We start from the raw sequence: 18,214 nt of genomic DNA, 5'->3' as shown, positions 1-18,214 counted from the left end.
TGCACATATCTGCATCAGACCTGCATCAGGTGTGCTAACTGAAGATATAATCACACCTGCAGGATGCATGATCATGCCTGAACTGAACATGCTCACACCTGCAGGATACATGATCATACCTGAACTGAACATGCTCACATCTGCAGGATACATGATCATGCCTGAACCGAATATGCTCACACCTACAGGATACATGATCATGCCTGAACTGAATATGCTCACATCTGCGGGTTACATTATCATACCTGAACTGAACATGACCAAACCTGGAGGATATATGACCACACGTGATCGGAACATGCTCACACCTGCTTACACACCTGAACTGAGCACTTTTACCCGGCATATTCGAACTCACGAAATGTATCTAAATTGCTCTGATGTCCGCTGGTGGATTTTGCTACACTCTTTTTAACAAACAGACTCAAAACGTAGAAAAAAATGGCTTCAAATCGGTATCTTCAGTATTATAAGATAATTAAGGAAATGGTTAAATTGCAACAACATCATACACTTAGCCTAATAATTTGACATTTTACTTCAAATTTATTTTATACTTCAAACTTCAAAGCTATAGACATGTCTCACTCAGGTCTGATCTTGTAAGATCCAGGTACGACCATGTCTGTAGAAAAATACTCATGCTCACTTGTGAACAGGCCTGCATAATGGGGGAACAGTCCTGAAAATATTCTCTCCCCTGCTAGATGGATGATCAGCCGTGAAATGGCACAAAAAGTTCGAAAGCACTAAAAAGCACTAAAATGTAGACAAAAAAAGCTAATTTCTTAAAATTATTTTCAGATTTCGTTTTTAATAATAACAATTTTGTCATCCAAGTAATATTTTCAAAACTTTTTCAAACGGAATCAAATTTCGAAGTATTCACGCCGATTAATAAAACAACTTGTTTATTTTGGTGGTGGTACTTGAAAAAGTTCTTAGGTGGTGTCAGGGAAAATGTTTTGACAGAATTGCATAATGTCATTTTTTATTTGACAGCTCTAACTTGAAAACTATATATTTTTTAAAAACCTATAAGTTTTGAATTTCAAAGTTTGAGTCTAAAAGCACTTGATGGAAGCAAATAATCTGCCTGAATTAATTGAAATGATTATGAGCGGAAGATTTTACGCATACGAATCAGACAACATAAAACAAAAACAATTCAAGGTGCGCATAAAGAGGTCCAATTAGCAACCAAATGGAATCCTTCAAAAACATAGTTTTTCAAAAATGAATGTAAGCAAATACGAATCATGGATTCCAAAGTTCAATGGAGGTATGAAGTTTACCGTTGATTTAAAATTTGACAAATTTATATTTTTTTAGAAGAAAAACAAAAACAATGCAAACATTTTTCTAGAGAAAGTTATTTTAATTTTTTTCATTAAGCTTTACAGCTCTTGGACAGAAACTTGTCTGAATGTTGAAAATAGACTGTGCAAAAAGCTTAATACAAAATTTTTCAATTGTCAAAGCTAAATTTCAACTCTCGTTCGTTATTTCAATGTCGCTTAGAACCAGCAAGGGACCACTTTGCATCTTTCAGCATACTTTAAAAAAAAAGATTGCAAAAAGTTATTTGTTTGAAGTTTTACATCAACGGTTCAAAATTTTCAATAGGGTTCAAGCGTTTTTTTTATTGAAGGTTAAATTAAGAATTTTAAATGAAATTAAACCATATTTGAAAATTTAATACAATTACTTTTAATAAAATTTTATTGAGCTTCACAAACAGTGGCCCTGAAAACCGAAAAAGAAAAAAAACCGAAGAGAGAGAGAGAGAGTGAAAAAGAGATTTAGAACGTGCGAATGATCTTCAAACTCAATTAAATTTTTGGTTTTTATTTTAATAGCGAACGCTTATTTATACTTCCGTTGTTCCGTTGTTTCTATCAAAAAGTTTGCCATCTAAAAAAGTTTTGACTTTTTGCAACACTATCGCAATTTTCAATTTCCTTTTCAAATGTTTGAAATGTCGAAAAATCAGTGTAGAAGTCGAATCATGTCTAATCGGTCTATTCGTGTTTAATCGTGTCTGAGAAAGATAGGTTTCCCGAAAAAACTGAAGATTCAGATCACTCAAATTTTGTTTTTGCTAAGTACAGTACACAATTCATGATCATCATCTTGTAGCTTCATGTCTTTGTATCCAGGTCCAATCACGAGCAAGGCTCTCATTCTCAAAAAAATGCAGATCATATAACTTCATATATGTGTTCTCTGAAAACAATGCTGGTCATAAAATTTCATTCTTTGAAAAAAAGATTACCAGCTTTTTTCTCAAGAAGTCAGAATTTCAAAAATTTGGGAAACGTATTTTAGTCATCATTGGGAAACATATTTTTTAAAACATGATTTCTCTCAAAAAATTTGCAACCAAAATGTAATTTTTTATACTGTAGACCAAAAATGTTCGAATGTGTTTTTTTTGTGAAACCAAATTCTGTTTTATTTTATATAGTGAAATAGACATAACTTCTGTCGAAAAAGCATTCATGCTTTCATATATTCTTGTTTTTTTGAAAGTTTTCGATATAATTGTGAGTCGAATTCGAAAAGTTAACCTATATAGCAAATCTCCTGCAAAAGTGTTACTTAGAAATTTAACAAGCCAGGCGCACCCCATCATTGCGGCTCCTGAGAGCGCCTCGTCCGAAGCGTGAATCGCGTGCTTTACGATATACTAAGCAGTAGGCGAGCCACCGAAGAGGTGATAGGAACAACACTCTGCTTAGTTGAGCAGGCTTTGAATTCGAGGCCAATCACTCCTGTTAGTACTGATTCACGTGAGTTAGAATCGTTAACCCCAAACCACTTTTTGCTTGGACAACATGCCACAAGCTTTCCTTCGCTTTTATCTGGGGAACACTTCGACCACAAGAAAAGGTTCGTGCGAGCGCAGTCATATGCTAACGCGATTTGGTCTCGTTGGCTTCGCGTATATGTTCCCTCGCAAGTATATGTGCCACTGGTCAAGTGGCACACTCATTCTGACTTCATTCTTAAGACAGGCAATCTCGTGTGGGTGATTGAGCCCGATAGTCCGCGTGGGTACTACGCTCTCGCCCGAATCGTCATGCAAAACTACGGACAGTACGGTTGCGCTCGACCCGCCCTTGATAAAACCGCAACCCGTGAAGTCACGTGGCCGACCGTTAAGCTCGCTATGGTTCTTCCTTCTTCAGGGGGGAGGATGTTGCAACGCAAATGTACAATATAGATGCAAATAAAACAGAGTATAAATGCATATAAAACCATACACAAGCTTGAATATGATTGGACCAAAATGTAACAACCCTAAGCACAGTTGGCCGAGCGGCCTAGGGACATGTCTCTCACGCCGGTCAACCGGGTTCGAGTCCCCCCATACGCAGACCTTTAAATATGTAGACCCGAGCGGCTATAGCCCCATTTGACCGTTTTAAACTTTTTTTTGGTTCTAATTCGGCTCAGCCTTGATTAAGGCTGACCGCCAAAAAGAGCAATTTGTCTCAAGGACATTACCGACCGGTTCTTCCGGCTAGCTTGCGCCAATTTGTTTTTGAAGCTAAATTATTGGTGTTAGATGAGCTTATGTATTTAGATGGAAATTATCAAAATTGCCGATAAGTTTATATTGCCGATACTACGAATTTATTCTTGATTCTTTTCGACTTCAAATTCATCTTACGGAGATTGAACGCACACAACCAATTAGGAAAAAATTGATCACAATCCACTTTAATGAACTAAAACAAATTCTAATGTGCCTTTTTGATTCCAGAAAATGTATAATCCGACTTAAATAGATTATACAGTTTTTTTTGGAAACTGATAATAAAAACCCAATATAATCGATTATGCTCCATAAAAGGCACTCAGCATCTCAGCATAGTGGTAATACGTTCACGTTAAGGTCGTGTACTCGACTTTTTACCAAGACAATGATAGTGTGAGGATGAGCTCTTACTTGACCTCTAACTTCAGTTCTAACCAGGCGCGGATCTAGGAATTTTTCTAGGAATTTCTGAATCTAGGAATTTTGAAAAATTTCTTGACCTTTTTTTTAGGTCGAGCAAATTGGTTTTCTGAGCTCTCCCAAACCACTCTAAAGACCCAAATTTGATCAAATTTTCTGCGCAGCAGTTTTTTGAAAAGCGTTTTTAGGCACTTTTTGGAAAGTTTCGAGCAAAATTCGCGTTTTTTCAGTACGCACCCCTCCCTCAAAATTAGTATAGAAAAATTCGAAAATTTTTAAGGTCAGTCACCCAAAAATGGATATCTCAAAATCGTACAAAGCGGACCCTTTGGGTTGGCTGGGAGTCGGAACACTAAGGGGGCAGCCCCTCCACCCCTAATTCCGCTACTGGTTCTAACACAGTCTGGCCGATTTCGGCTGCAATAATGAACGGTACCACGTGAAAGATCTTGACGAAAATAGGTAAAAGTTCTAATAAAACACGCAAAAAAGAGACTCGCTCAGCAAAATAACTCAATCTGAAATGAGGGGAGTTGAGATAAAACGGACTTTGTTTAGACAGGCTGGATAGCTATTCATAGGTATCCGCGAATCGCAGAAACGTTAATCAAGACTCCAGCGCGCAGATATTGATGCATCTTATTCTCAAGTACATTTTCTGTAACAGTTCTAATTTCCTTTATGAGACCAAACCAGGAAGTGATAGTTTCCCCTTCGCATTATGATTTTAGATTGGGCAAATATATATTTTTGACGAATATATTTAAATAATATTTTGCATTATAGAAAGTCGCTAAGCAAATTAATAGTTTGAGGCACGGGAACGATGGCTGATGTCAAACTTAAAGGTTGCTCTCATAAAAAAATTGAAATTGATAGAACTTTACTGGCTGGTAACTGTTTTTACTTTTTAGTTATTAAAGCAATGACTATACATAATTATTTTTCGGACTTTGGAAGAAGGTGACGGAAGCTATATGCTTGGAGTGGGTTTTTTATTTCATTTATATCATGTTTCGACTTTTTAATCAAGCTTTATTGACAGAACTGCCTAATAGATTCAAAATATATCACTTTGTACTTATTGTCAAGGTTATAGCTATAATAAAAACTAGTTATTTAGGTCTTTTTTTAAAATATTTCCCACCCTCAATGTTATAATATTGCGGGGAATCTTTTCAAAAAAGACCTATATACCTTATTTTTATTGTACATCTTACGTTGGTAAAGGCCATATATTTTATCCCATTTGGGAAAAAAATTGTAAGGAAGAAAACTTTTGGTGCCTCCAATTTGGTCAAAAAAACAGCGTTTGCCAATAAAACAGCAGATTATCATCAAAATCTAATTTGACTCAAGTTTCACATTGTCCTAACTTCAAATATATTAACACTTTTACCTATCTTCGCTAGCAGGTTGATACTCCAAACACTTGAGATAGGAACCATTTGATTGCTTTTCTAACTACCTGGATAAACAAAGTTCTCCCTTTTCCTTTCAAACATGAGTGTTTGACACGCTTCAAAGCATTGTTATGCTCGCTCGGTGTAGAATTATATGTAGATTGCATGCGCCGGTGAATATTGGAATCGCTGGTCGACTTCGAGTGTAATTTGGAATATCTGGCTTTGATTTTTGTCCGTATCTCTTGGGACAAATTGGCAGCCTCAGAGACTCCTATGCTTTCCTCTCTGTCGACCGGAATTGCTTTTTCTACTCTTAAATTTATCCTTAATTCTATCTTTACAAAAGCATAATACCTGTGGACCGTTACACAATTAAAGCTGGATAGGGTGAATTGAAATCCTGGCCCGTTTTGATTATGCCCGATTTGATTGCGGATTAAGCTTAGCTCGAAAGTCTGAAATCCTATTACAATACGTCTTTTTCTCACTTCAGAGAAAATTTTGGAATCAAGAATTATACGTTTGAAGAGTTATGCTGATTTTTCCTTAGAACAGATTGCGTAAATGTTTGCGATTCTTAAGCTGTCAACCTTAAAAAACATATTCTGGGATTTATCTGAAAATGAGTTCTGCGCTGGTGAATTCATAATTTATCACGAGCTTCATTTTACCGGTAATCATTATCCGTTATTTTGCTTCTTGGTTTTTTCTCTAATTTCCTTTTCCCGGTAAGTAATTCCTTGTCCGTTATTTTGCTTCTTAAAATATAGGTTTCCAGTTTCCTCTTTGTTTAGGCTTTCATTCGAAGATTCTACCTTATATTTTCCCCCAAGCTTGTCAATCAATTTATAAATAATCGTCTAAGTTTACTTTCAGACTAGGTACAGTTTCCTACTTAGTATCATGGATCATATCATAAAATGTGTCGAAAACCTTCTGTTTATTATTATTTAATCATTTTCTAGGGGACTTTGCTATTTTATTGACATATATTTGGTTATCAAATATAAGTTGCATTTTTTGAAAATTCTTGACAATTTTCCAAAATTTGTTTGGTTATCTGAGCCTAAAATCGCGCAAAGCACTTTTGAAGAATTTTTATAATTCTGACATTATAAATGCTTGATTGAAAACTTAGTTTTCCTAAACACAATTTAGCCAGAAAGGTGCTCGGCCTCATAAACTGATTGCATGTTATAAATCTAATACGCTATCGATTATCTTAGCATTCATCACTTTGGAATAATTTCCTAACCACTTCAAAATTCGTTTTACTTCTATCGAAAACACAGCCGGTGAGCTACGGATTTTCCACTAACGGACAAAACTAGAGGCAAGATATCAAGAAAACTTTATTGCCCGACCACCCCTTGTAGTGGGAAGGAACTTTGACCTTTGGTTTTTTTCACACCTCGTACAGCAGATAGGCATTATATAAAAACCCTTTTAATCGTGATTCGAGTTCTTAATTCATGTTTGAAATTATACTCCCCACTCAAAGGGATTTAATATAATGTCTCCATGCCGTACAACAAAGAAAAAATCTTATCATTAGGTTGATTAGAGAAAAAATTTAAGTGTAACTGCGATTACTTCACTATTTTTTTAACCCAATTTCAGCCAGTATTACAGCTGATTTTTGAAAAAATTTTCTCTCTTGCTGCGCTGTGGGAACTTTTGAAAAATGTATTGAGCTGAACGACATTTTGTTCCTCAAAATTTGGGGAAAAAACGTTTTTCAGATCTTTGACAAGGCTAAAATGATCAAAGTATTCGCTTACAGTTGTACAGCTTCCGTATGTAAGTGTCAGTTCAAACAAAAACGAAGGTAAAATCATTGTTTTGTTAACAAAACTTAACAAGACTGATCGTATTAGAGCGAGGCCCTGAATGTTCCGACTGCCTCCTTATGTCTATGGAGCAGTAATCACTTGAAAAAATTAAATGTAAAAAATGAATTTTTTATAATTTAAGTTTTTTGCGAAATTCATCCACACACACTTTGATTTATGAATTTATGTGTAGAGAAAACGTTTTCTCAAACATTTTTCATTAATGAAAGTTGCATGATAAATTTTTCCCCCACAACAGAAAATCTAACGTTTAAAAAACAAAAAGTCTCTCAGTCAATAAAAAACCCCAATACAATCGCTCAAAATTACTTGCAGGATTTCTTTCGAAATTGTTGTTTCAATAGAAAAAATCATTGTATAAAATTTTCTTTTCGTTAATGGAAATTGCATAATAAGCCGTTTTCATAAACTCCATCAATGGAATTGTATTATAAGCATTGTTCCGTATGAAAGCCAATTCAATTAACAGTTTTTTTATGCATCCATTTGTTAGATGTGTGCGCCTGAAGCATAGCTTTATTAATGCTTACAATTATTAAATATGAAAAAGAATAAGGAAGAAAAAAACTCTATTTTTTATATTCGATCAGAAGATTGGAGCTTTTGTCTAAGTTTTGCTCTTTTCATAATTTTTTCGATTTTAGTCTCAATAAAAGGAGTGACCGAAAAAAGAGGAAGTTTCTTCATATATCTAGTAAGTCTAAATATAGAGGTTGTAGAAGGACCAAAAAGTAACTCCTTCGAAAAACATAAATGTGTAAAGAATAAAATATGATGAAACGGCGCGCGCAATCACCTAATTATTTTTCCCCTTGATGAAGAAAGATGGATAGCTGCTTAGGTGGATCGCTGCATGTTGAGCAGACTGATTTGATCTTGGAAATGAGCTTTATTGTCATTTCAATGAAAAAATAAAAAAAAAAGTCAACATTTTTACGGTTTGAGCAACTTGTTTACTGGCTAATTGCGGCCGTTAATTAGTCAACGGCATAAGCAGACTGGTCAAAAACAAGACGAAATTGGCTATATACACAATTGATTGGCTGTAAAATTAACTTGATTTTGAGTTTTTAAAGTTTGATTCAAACGTTAACTTTTTAAACCAATGTTTATCGAATTGAGTTAATACTTGAAATAAAAATATGAAGAAACAATTTGGTTTCAACAGTTCGAGGATTAAAATGATACTTTTTACCGTGCAAAAATGGCATAACTCTTGGAAAAATTTTTTTTCTCTGATTACGGACTTGTCTGGTTACGCGGATTTGTGCTTACTGTTACGCAACCTACCTAATTATCTAATATTCCCGACAACTAGCAGGCCATTTGCGTGTTTTTCAGATAGTGATCGCAATTTGGCTGGAAACTTAGTTAACTAGGCAGGTTAATTAGGGATGTGTAAAATGGGATATTGATAAAAAAGCATGAAATTTTTGCTGGCTTCATATACGTCTTATCGCGTGCCTTCTGTAACTAAAGCAAGACTGCTCGTACATCAGGGCAAAGCCCTGATTGTTCCGACTATCCCATAGTTCATATCGAATGGTTTTTGTGAAAAAAAATATTGATAATCTATACATTTTGGACAATATCAAAATGTAAGAATTTGAGTCATAATAAATTTTTACGACCAATTAGCTAGCCTCAATTCAATTTGGAGCGATTTTGTTATGCGGAATAGTTCACCACGCATAAATGATTCGCGTTACGCTCTCAGCAGTATGAATCAACTCTTCAAAGCGCGGATAATTTAGTCCAGATTATGACAAATTTGGCAAATTTCAAACCCTCAGAACTTTATAAAAAATAACCGGAGGTGAAATATCTTTTTATATTTGAACTCAAGATGTCAATATTTTCAATGGGGCATAAAAAATTTTGGATGAAAATTTTTATTTCGATCGGTGAAGTTGACCGAATAAAAAAACCACACCGAGCATAAATGTTGTTTTTCGAAAGTCGGAACAATTAGAATTCTGAAAGACCTGGATTTTAAGCTCAATTACAACCAAATTTTTGATCTAAAACTATGAAATCGATAACTGGAATGTTGTAGATAGTATTAGTATCGTGAAATCTGATTCGCTAAAACGTATTTAAACATCTTTTCAAAACTTTCAAATGTTTATGCTAATTTATCTTTATGTTAAAGTTACGGCCGGTGTTTAGGTAGCATTAAATAGACCATCGCTTAAGAAGACAGGTCAGTACAAAGGCAAAACTTTTCATTTTGAGCAATAAACCATTGCTTAAACAGTAACAAGCTTGACTTTTTTCTCACTTAAAGGGCAGTTAAGTTCACACTCTAGATCAGAAATGCATGCAAGCCAATCATCAGGTTTCTTTTTGGTTGAATTGTTGGTGTCAAGAGAAAGGAGCCAATGAAAAAAAAAACCTGAGGATCTTCTTAGTTGTGTAGATCTATTGATTTCTCATGAATATTATCACTTCACGTCTTCTCACGATTGAAAAGAAACAAGTTGGCGTTACATTTATAAATAAGACCGTTTATCCACGAGGGAAAGGGCCAACATACGAGCTGTACAGCTGAACCGCTGTTGTACCCCTGCTTAAGAACAACATACAATTTTTTTTCCTGGGCTGTGTAATGTTGCCTCACCCTCAAGCAAGGAGCATTGGATCATGGTGGGCCTCGAACATCCGATCTTTATAGATAGTTTTGTATTTGAAGCAACAGAACTGAGTAAAAATTAAAGTATGAGCAAATCGAGGCAATCCAGATGGCTTTTAGTTGTTTTTCAGGTACGAAATTCGATCGGTTTGTTCCGACTACAAAAAGCGGGGAGGAGCATTGTTGTCGGTTGTGTTTAGAATATTCATCTGATTTTTTTCACGCAAAGTAGTAATCAGAATGTCTTGAGTGATAAATTCCACTAACGCCTTTTCACTCAACAAAATCATATTTTTTTTTGCATTTCGGGATTAATTGAACATACTTCTGTATTAACTGAATACAAAACCCCAAATTAAAAACAAAAACAAACAAAAAACACTTTTGAAACTAAACAAACCCACAAGACTTGTTCATAGTTTTGCTATGATACTCAAACTTGTCTTAACGCTTTCTCGTGATATTCTTTGAAGCATAAAAATCAATTCAGAGCAGTTGAATAAGTGGTTTGAAATCTTATTTTTTCAATCGAGCTGAGAAGTGTCAACTTAACAGCGCGAAAGGGCCGTAATCGAAAACTATCATAAAGTAAAACGAGCCATTTATGCTTGAATTACTTCATTTTTTGATATGATGAAGACTTGTTCAAAGTTGATTCTACATTATAAAAAAGAAAACGTTTTACACTGATATGTGGCATCATAATAATGGTAATGGTTTCAGTGCTTATTTAATATTTTTAAAACTTTTTACATAGTGGTTTTGAATCTGTTTTACCAGCTTTTAAAGCTTTCAACCGTCCATTTTTCTCTATTGGTACAAATGGTTTGTTATTAAAATGTCTAAAAATCGCAAAAAGTATGTTTCGAATCCCAAACCTTTAGATATTGACAGTCCCCTTTATGTTAACACGGAAACGTATGAACTCCAAAATTATGGGGAGGTTAAGATACCATTACGCGATGCTCCGTTGCGCCCTCCCCCTCTACCCCCTAAGAGTCCGAAAATTCCGATGAGGGGGGAGCCGACGGGAACTTCGACTCCGAAGCCCCTGCTGATGAAAGTGAGAGCCAATCAGGACCAGGTTGATCATTCTGTTTCCCAGTTCAACTCGTGCAGCTCTGAGTCCGAAATAAAGGTGGGTCGTTTTAACCGAGTTAATTTGGGCGCATCAGGCTTAGTTGATAATTTAATCTGCGAAGTTTTTCAACATCCAAATTTTTTCTTAATTTCTACTCTAAGTAAAACTAATGAGGTTGGAAAATTGACTTGAATTTTGGTCTTAATGTGTACTTTTTTGTTTTCTACATCTTAAAAACTTTTTAAAAAATCGTTAAAATGAACCAAAAGTCCAAAAAACTAAAGAGAAAATTGTCATTTGGAAATAAACAGCTTCCATTGGCACAGATAGATAACTCGCTAGATAGCCTTTTCAGTGGTTCTACGATTTCTAACATTTCTAAGAATTTCAAATGGTCTTCCAGTTTCCTCATATGACAACTAACTTTTTTTTCAAGACTGAATCAATAATTTAAAGGTTTAAATTTATGCCTGAAAATCAAAAAATTGAAAACTTTCTTGCATTCCATCGATTTAAATGTCGTATAAGTTTTTAAATACTAGTATAGACATCCATGATTTGTTGTTCATACAATGCTATATAAACTTAAAAATTTTCTTTACGCTTGAGTAAATAAAAGTACCTGTTTTGGCTTCCTTTGTGGCACTTATAAACAATCTTTCTACAATTTATGAAAAATCAAACTGCTTTCTATAGGAAGCGAACGACTTAAATTAGAACTGTCAAAAGTGTCAGACCAATCTGGTTTTTCTCCCGTTTTGCAAATCCCTCCTTTCAACAACCAAGCCGTCACTTGACAAATCAAAAGACAACTGATTTTTTTGGCTTCTAAATTTATTCAAAATTGAGAAGCTTGCTCTGTTTGTTTTTTGATCGACAGTTTGATCCAAACACATCCATTTTTTCGAAACATTTAAGTTGTGTTCTACCGATGATTTATCAAGCTCGGACCAGATTGCTCGCGTAATCGCGAAACTCTGAATGTTGGAATAATTTTTGATTAAATCTTTTTGAAAAACAAAATTTTGACAAAATTTCAATTTTCTTCCATGTGAAGTACAAAAGAATGTAATTGGTTTCTAGAAATTAGCTAGTAAGTCCAAATAGCGTTCCTCAATTTAATTTCAAACATTTTTGAGCCAGTTCAAATTGCTCCTTACGCTTGATAGCACATCAGTCGTTCCAAATTAGCCCTAAAATGTTAAGGCAAGTGCTCACAGGTAAATTTCATGTTTAATTATGAGCTCAAGGCATCAATATTTTACAGAAGGTGTGAAATATTCTTCCAAAAAAGGGTAAATAGAATTTTCAAAGTTTGCCTGAAGAAAAAATCGCAAAGAGCATATATGCTATAAACTTGTTTCGAAAGTAGAAAAACTACTTCTCAATTTATAGTTTAATTTATAGTTGATATGGATACCAAGCTGTAAGGTTCGCCTTTTTTAAGGCTCAAATATCTGCAGTGAACTATCAAATCAACAGTTCTAAAGTTGTAAAAGGCTAATGCTTAGAACAAAGAAAAAACCGACAACATGGAACATGATTAGCATTTTAAGGAAAACTTTTAGAGGCAAAACCCTGAATATCCCGACTGCTTTTAAAGGCCAATTAAAAATTTTGGTTGAAAAATTGATTTATAAACTTGATTAAAGCTAAATGGACTGAAAAAACGTTTGCTTAAAAAATCAAATTTGACCGAATAAAAAATCACCTCAAGAAAAAAGTTCCGTAACTTTCCTTGAAAGTTAACACAACAAAACTCCTCATATCAGCATGCCGCCCTGATTTTCAAGTGCACTTTAACGTCTTCCATTAGTGCTCAATTAAAAAAACATAGGCAAAATTTAAAAAAAAAAGTCTCTCAAATTTTCTGTTGACAATCATCCAACAATTTGCCATTTAAAACTTAAAATGATACATTTAGTACTAGTTTATTTTTCAAAAAAAACTCCAAAGATATGATCTCTTTTTAATTTATTTCTCTTTTTAAGAAACTTCCCACTTTTATTTTTTTGATTTTTTGAGAGTCATTCAGAATAATTTCGGGCTTTTTATTTTATTTGAAAGAAAAACATACAATTTGATTGAAAAACCCAAAAATGATGAATTTGAAAACGAAAAGCAATGGTTCCCTTGTACTTTTTTCTGGTTTTTGATGGGTCATTGATGCCAAAGTCAGGATTATGCGTTTAGAACTATTCGTTGACTATGTTGCAATTCTGCTTTACAAAAATGGTTGGAAAATGCTATTGAGTTTAGATTGGCTTTTTATTGTTCCGACCATTGAAGATGTGGGAAGCTTTGTAGTCAGGTGTTTTTTAGTGTTTTTTCCTTTTGTTTTCCATGCAAAATCAGGATCCACAAATAATTGTCGGAATGCGTCGAGTAATATATCATAATAAAAAACTTTTAGTTGTAGTTCAAACTATCTTAAAAAATTTCGAAAACTTTTGCTGGTCTCGAGTAAAATCGGTTTAAAATTTTTAATTTTTTGTCTTATTTCGAGCGGGTCAAGCGAGCGATCATGCTCATTTAAGCCTAAATTAAGCTGTTTACAAAAAATTGTTCATGATTTAATGTAGTTTCACTCGATTAAAATTAGTGTTTGGAGCTTCTTAACGCAATGTTGGGAATCAAAAACTTCAAAAATTTAAATATTTCTGCAAAACTAACTGAAAAAAAAGAAGAATTTTGTTTGATTTTTTCATGACTTCTTTTTTGTTTTCCAGGTCAATTTTCTTCAAAAAAATTTTGTCCAGATTGCCTACTTTACTATGACTTCGAACATGTCTAGCTCCTTGTCATTTAGAAGAAACTTTTGGTTGTTTTTTTAAGACTATGGTCGGAATATTCTGCGCTGCTTGCACAGTAACCAATTATCCTTGTTTAGTGTATGGACATGTTTTTTTTGAGCTAGTTTTTATTCAAAAAAAATTGGTGTTTGTTTAGATACTTTTTTTGCAGAAGTAACCAAGAACAAAAAAATTATGCTGCTTGCCTCAATAGGTTTTTTCTAATACAACATTAATGCCAATCCTGAGCTATAATAAGTACAGTTGTAATTTTTTGAACAACCGTTGTTCTTGTTTTTGGATAGAAAAAAAATGTAAACTCGGAGTTTACTCAAATAAATAATTTCTGCTCAGGTGCTTGAGCTCAGTGAAATTTTTTGAGTCAAACACTTCGCTACAAAATTGAAACGAGAACGGTAATTATAAGTAGTAAAACATCCATCAAATGAAGCTTTCCATATCGAATCTCTCGTTGTGCGGTTTTTGGTGGCAGTCATTTGGAAAAATTTTGACATACAGGAAAAGTTATTGAAGTTATACATAGCGCTACAACTCGCAACAAAAGACAGCTCGCAAAAAAAGGACAACTCGCAACCATTCATGAATTGTCATTTGTAAAGAGTTGTCGCAATACCGAGGTTATATCACCTCAGAAACATTTTGTCTGGAAGTGTAGAATTGAGATGGTTTTATGGAGGACCGCAGTTTTTTGTTAAGCATAGTGAAGCTCAGAAGCATGAAATCAGGAGCACGAGCAGTAGCGGTTTAAGTTGGGGTGGTGAGGAAGATTACTATTGCTGAAAGGGTAGTACCTTGTTTCTTTTTTGAAAAAAAAATGGACTCAAAAATTTGATTTTGACTTAAAAGTTCATTGTCGATTATGACTATTTTGCCGAGGGATCAGAAGTTTTATTTATAACTATCAGTTTTGTCTTTAAGCACTCAGAGAAATGACCGAAGAGTGCTAAAAATGCCGCCACTCGTGCGAAGCCCTAAATCCGCACCTGAGAACAAGCAACATCGGTTCTACGTCAGGAGCGTAGTGGCCTTTTCTTTGTTATTGGCCCTTTTCCTTGTATACATGGGACTTTAACTTAAGCTGCATTGAATAAGTTCTTTTTCTTTTCGGATTGGAGGATTGAAATTATTTTACTGTTAGTTAACTTGAATTAACTTTAATTAAAATGCGCGTTTTATATTTGCTTCCAGTAAAATTTTAAATGCATTCTGTGTTCCGACCACCATGAAATGTTCCGACCACAATCAAATGTTCCGACCACTTCACGGAAAGAAGGTCTCGGGGAAGGAACTCTGGCGTAGGGTGGGATTTTCTTTTCGCCTAACATTAGATATATCAAGTGAAGTGTGTTTAAAGTTAATTGTAGTTTCAAATTTAAACCCTTTTGGTCTTATTTTGAGTTCAATAAAAATTTTTAAAATGTTTTCTAAATGACGAGAAAAAACCGGTCTGATTATTTTCGGTTTTCAGAGTAAATTAGAGCATTTGATCATGAATTTAGATTAAATGCTGACAACCAAAATTAATTTGATTTCAACTTTGACTTTATTTCAGCTATCTCTAATTTTAACCTTTGTTCACCTACTAATTCACTTTTTTTTTCTGTTTTTGCGTGATCAGATGCCTACTAGTGGGGAGGTGGAGCGTGAACTGCTGAAGATGGAGAAGCGGTGTGGTAATGTGGTGCTGGACAAGAGCGAGGGTCCAGTGATGAAGAAGAAAGTCCGCTGGGCTCCTTGCAACAATTTCCACAGATACATCAAACGTCAGTGTGACACTTAACTATTATACCACCAGAAAAAAAACAGAGGAAATAGCAAAAATAAATTTAAAGATTTGGCAAAACATAAATTATAGAACATTTATACACCAATATCACGTTGAAGTGAAAACAATTTACAAAGTCTATACTGGAACCTGATCTAAACTACATTTTATGATTGGATAAATTAAATGTTTTACCAATGTAAAGTATTTAATATTAACCAATCATGATCCATCTAACTAACAACCCACTTATTTGTAAGTGCTGAAGTTACTTGTAATTTCAGCACCAGAGAGATTTGAATTTAACTTAGAAATTAGTTGGACTCTCCCGAGCACTTCAGCAGCCGCAATAAACCAGTATACCCTAGATCTATTGAGCCTAGCAGAGACTAGTTAAACAACCTGAGACTAGATAGTATAAGAGTAAGATTAGGATCGGTATTAGACTAAGAAGTTGCACGAATCTATCCGGCCGAAAATAAGATAGCGTGACGAGCAGACGGTGTACCCTATCCGAAATTACTCTATGAGTTACACTTCGGTCTTAACTCATCTGGTGCGACCATAAGTCTCGAACAAGACCTTAATAGCTTAGAATTAACCAAAATAGATTAGAAATTAGACAAAAACATTTACAAAATGTTATACGACAATAATTTAATCGAAATGTCTCTACGACTCAATAGATCAGAGCCAATATTCCGAACCATAACAGAACTACCCGAAATTGGAAGAAGACCTCGAACCAGAGACGACATACGACAAAGTAGAAACTTGCCGTATAGTTATATGATAGTTCGGCAAAAGCCAGAACAAACTTTTATATTTAGAATACTACTGGCAATGAATTTAGATTTTCATTTGCAAACATAAAACCTTGAAGTTAATCTTCAAAATCATTTCAGGCGCTAAACAAATTTATTAATATACAATAACGATTGATAAAAAGATCTAAGATCGTTTTCCTAAAACTCTGCAGTAATATACAAAACATGTTTGAAAAATATTTATTGGAAAATAAAAATAAAAATTAGTAGCATGACAATAAATGGTTAGTAATCATAAATCATCCTGTTGTTCCAGCTCCATCATCTAAAACATAACAGCAATCATAAACCCACTAATATCATCAGAACACTAAATCTTTCCTTTACACACATTTAAAATTTTATTAAAACTTAAATTCACTTAATTTTAAAACCAGATCATCAAGGCTTATCCTTGGATCTTAAATCATTTTCTACTTAATTAAATTTCAAATTTGATCATCAAGGCTTATCCTTGGATCAAACAGAACAACTTTGTTCTCCCCCACCCACTTAATTAGTGTCTAACGACCTCAAACGTCGATTCACTACCCAACCCTTTCTAAAGACCTAAGACTAATAGAAATTTTTAAACAAAACTCATCATTCAAATTAAGATAAACAGTGAAGAACTTCGGTTATTCATCCTTCACTTGACCCCCCCTCTTACCAGACCCAGGATAAATCTTAGACTTAGTAAGTTTAAAATAGTATCTAACGAACTACTCGCGTTCTAATTATACCTGAACCTTGTGGATCGATTTACTATTCTCCAACCCTTGAACACAATCACTACCCCTAAGTAAGATTAAGTAAGTTAACACCTTAACTTATACTAGCCACGAGAAAGTAAAAAATCATTCTTCGGAATTGATATACTTTTCTCTCCAACCCTGAACAAACAGACATGTTAAGCTAACCAAAAAATCGTAAGAACTAACAGTTTAGGAAAATAGAAATCATTTAACAACCCTTTGCATCCATCATCTAAACCTTATGTCATTTAAAAACCTAGGAAATAAACAAACAATCGTTTTACACAATTGTGAAATAGATAACAAAAAATACGACCTTGTAATCACACCTCATACACAAACAGTTGGATACATTCGAACAAAACGACAAACACTAAAAAGAAAAATAATAACGAAACAAAGACAAATAACACGAAAAAGATTTTCAAAAAATCGAAACGCATTTTCAGAATCAGAAACCAACAGTTTAGACGAACTTTACAAACTAAAAGAATCAATAGATAAAAATTGCCCAATTCACGATCAATTATATTTCTCTGACTCAGAAACAACTTCAAATTCATCACAAAGAGGAAAAAGAAGAATAAAAAAGCAGTACAAACACAAACCAGTACATTTATACAATTGGAATCAACCAATTCGACACATTAATAATTACATATTAACAGTAATCGAACGAAAAAATGAGTTCAACGCACACCCCAGGTGAAGAAACTCCAGATGATGATGAAATCTTTCCTTTTATAGTAGACGCAGATACTGATAGAGGACAACACATATTTTGTCAAAATTTACTCGTAAATTTATTTGAACCCGGAATCAGTCCATGTAAAACAGAGTTCCCCGATGTAAAAATCAAAAGACAAATCATAGATCACTATCTAAAAGATATATGCAACATAACACAACAGTATGGAATCTACTCCATAGAATTCACCTCACCAAACCATAATAATAGAAAATATACAATTCAAACAGACGATCTTGATTTAGAATTTTCAAAAGTTTTTTCAGAATATATAAAAAGCATCCAATACCATAACTCACAAAGAGCAAACTCCATATTGACCAATGAAGTTTTCGCAATAATATATAGTTATATTTCGATATTAGAAAACGAAATCCCAATAACAAATGTC

General features: G+C 34.0%; 1 protein-coding gene across 2 annotated transcripts in view; it reads left to right on the top strand.

Moving 5' to 3' along the window:
• The first annotated feature begins 5,617 nt into the window (after positions 1-5,617).
• Positions 5,618-18,214, top strand: part of LOC134843649 (patched domain-containing protein 3-like) — a 38,140-nt gene continuing 25,543 nt past the window's right edge. Inside the window, exons 1-2 of one of the 2 annotated variants that reach the window (XM_063859844.1) lie at positions 5,618-6,098; positions 15,368-15,512. In XM_063859844.1, the coding sequence (XP_063715914.1) occupies positions 15,368-15,512 (145 nt within the window). In that variant the 5' untranslated portion in view covers positions 5,618-6,098. Of the gene's footprint in view, positions 6,099-10,273; positions 10,994-15,367; positions 15,513-18,214 lie in introns of those variants that run through there. The other variant, XM_063859843.1, reaches the window with a different exon arrangement.

Source organism: Symsagittifera roscoffensis, chromosome 4 (genome assembly GCF_963678635.1).
Source record: "Symsagittifera roscoffensis chromosome 4, txSymRosc1.1, whole genome shotgun sequence".
NCBI lineage: Eukaryota > Metazoa > Xenacoelomorpha > Acoela > Convolutidae > Symsagittifera > Symsagittifera roscoffensis.
Note: the sequence above shows the minus strand (reverse complement) of the source record. Positions and strands in the feature narration are given on the sequence as shown.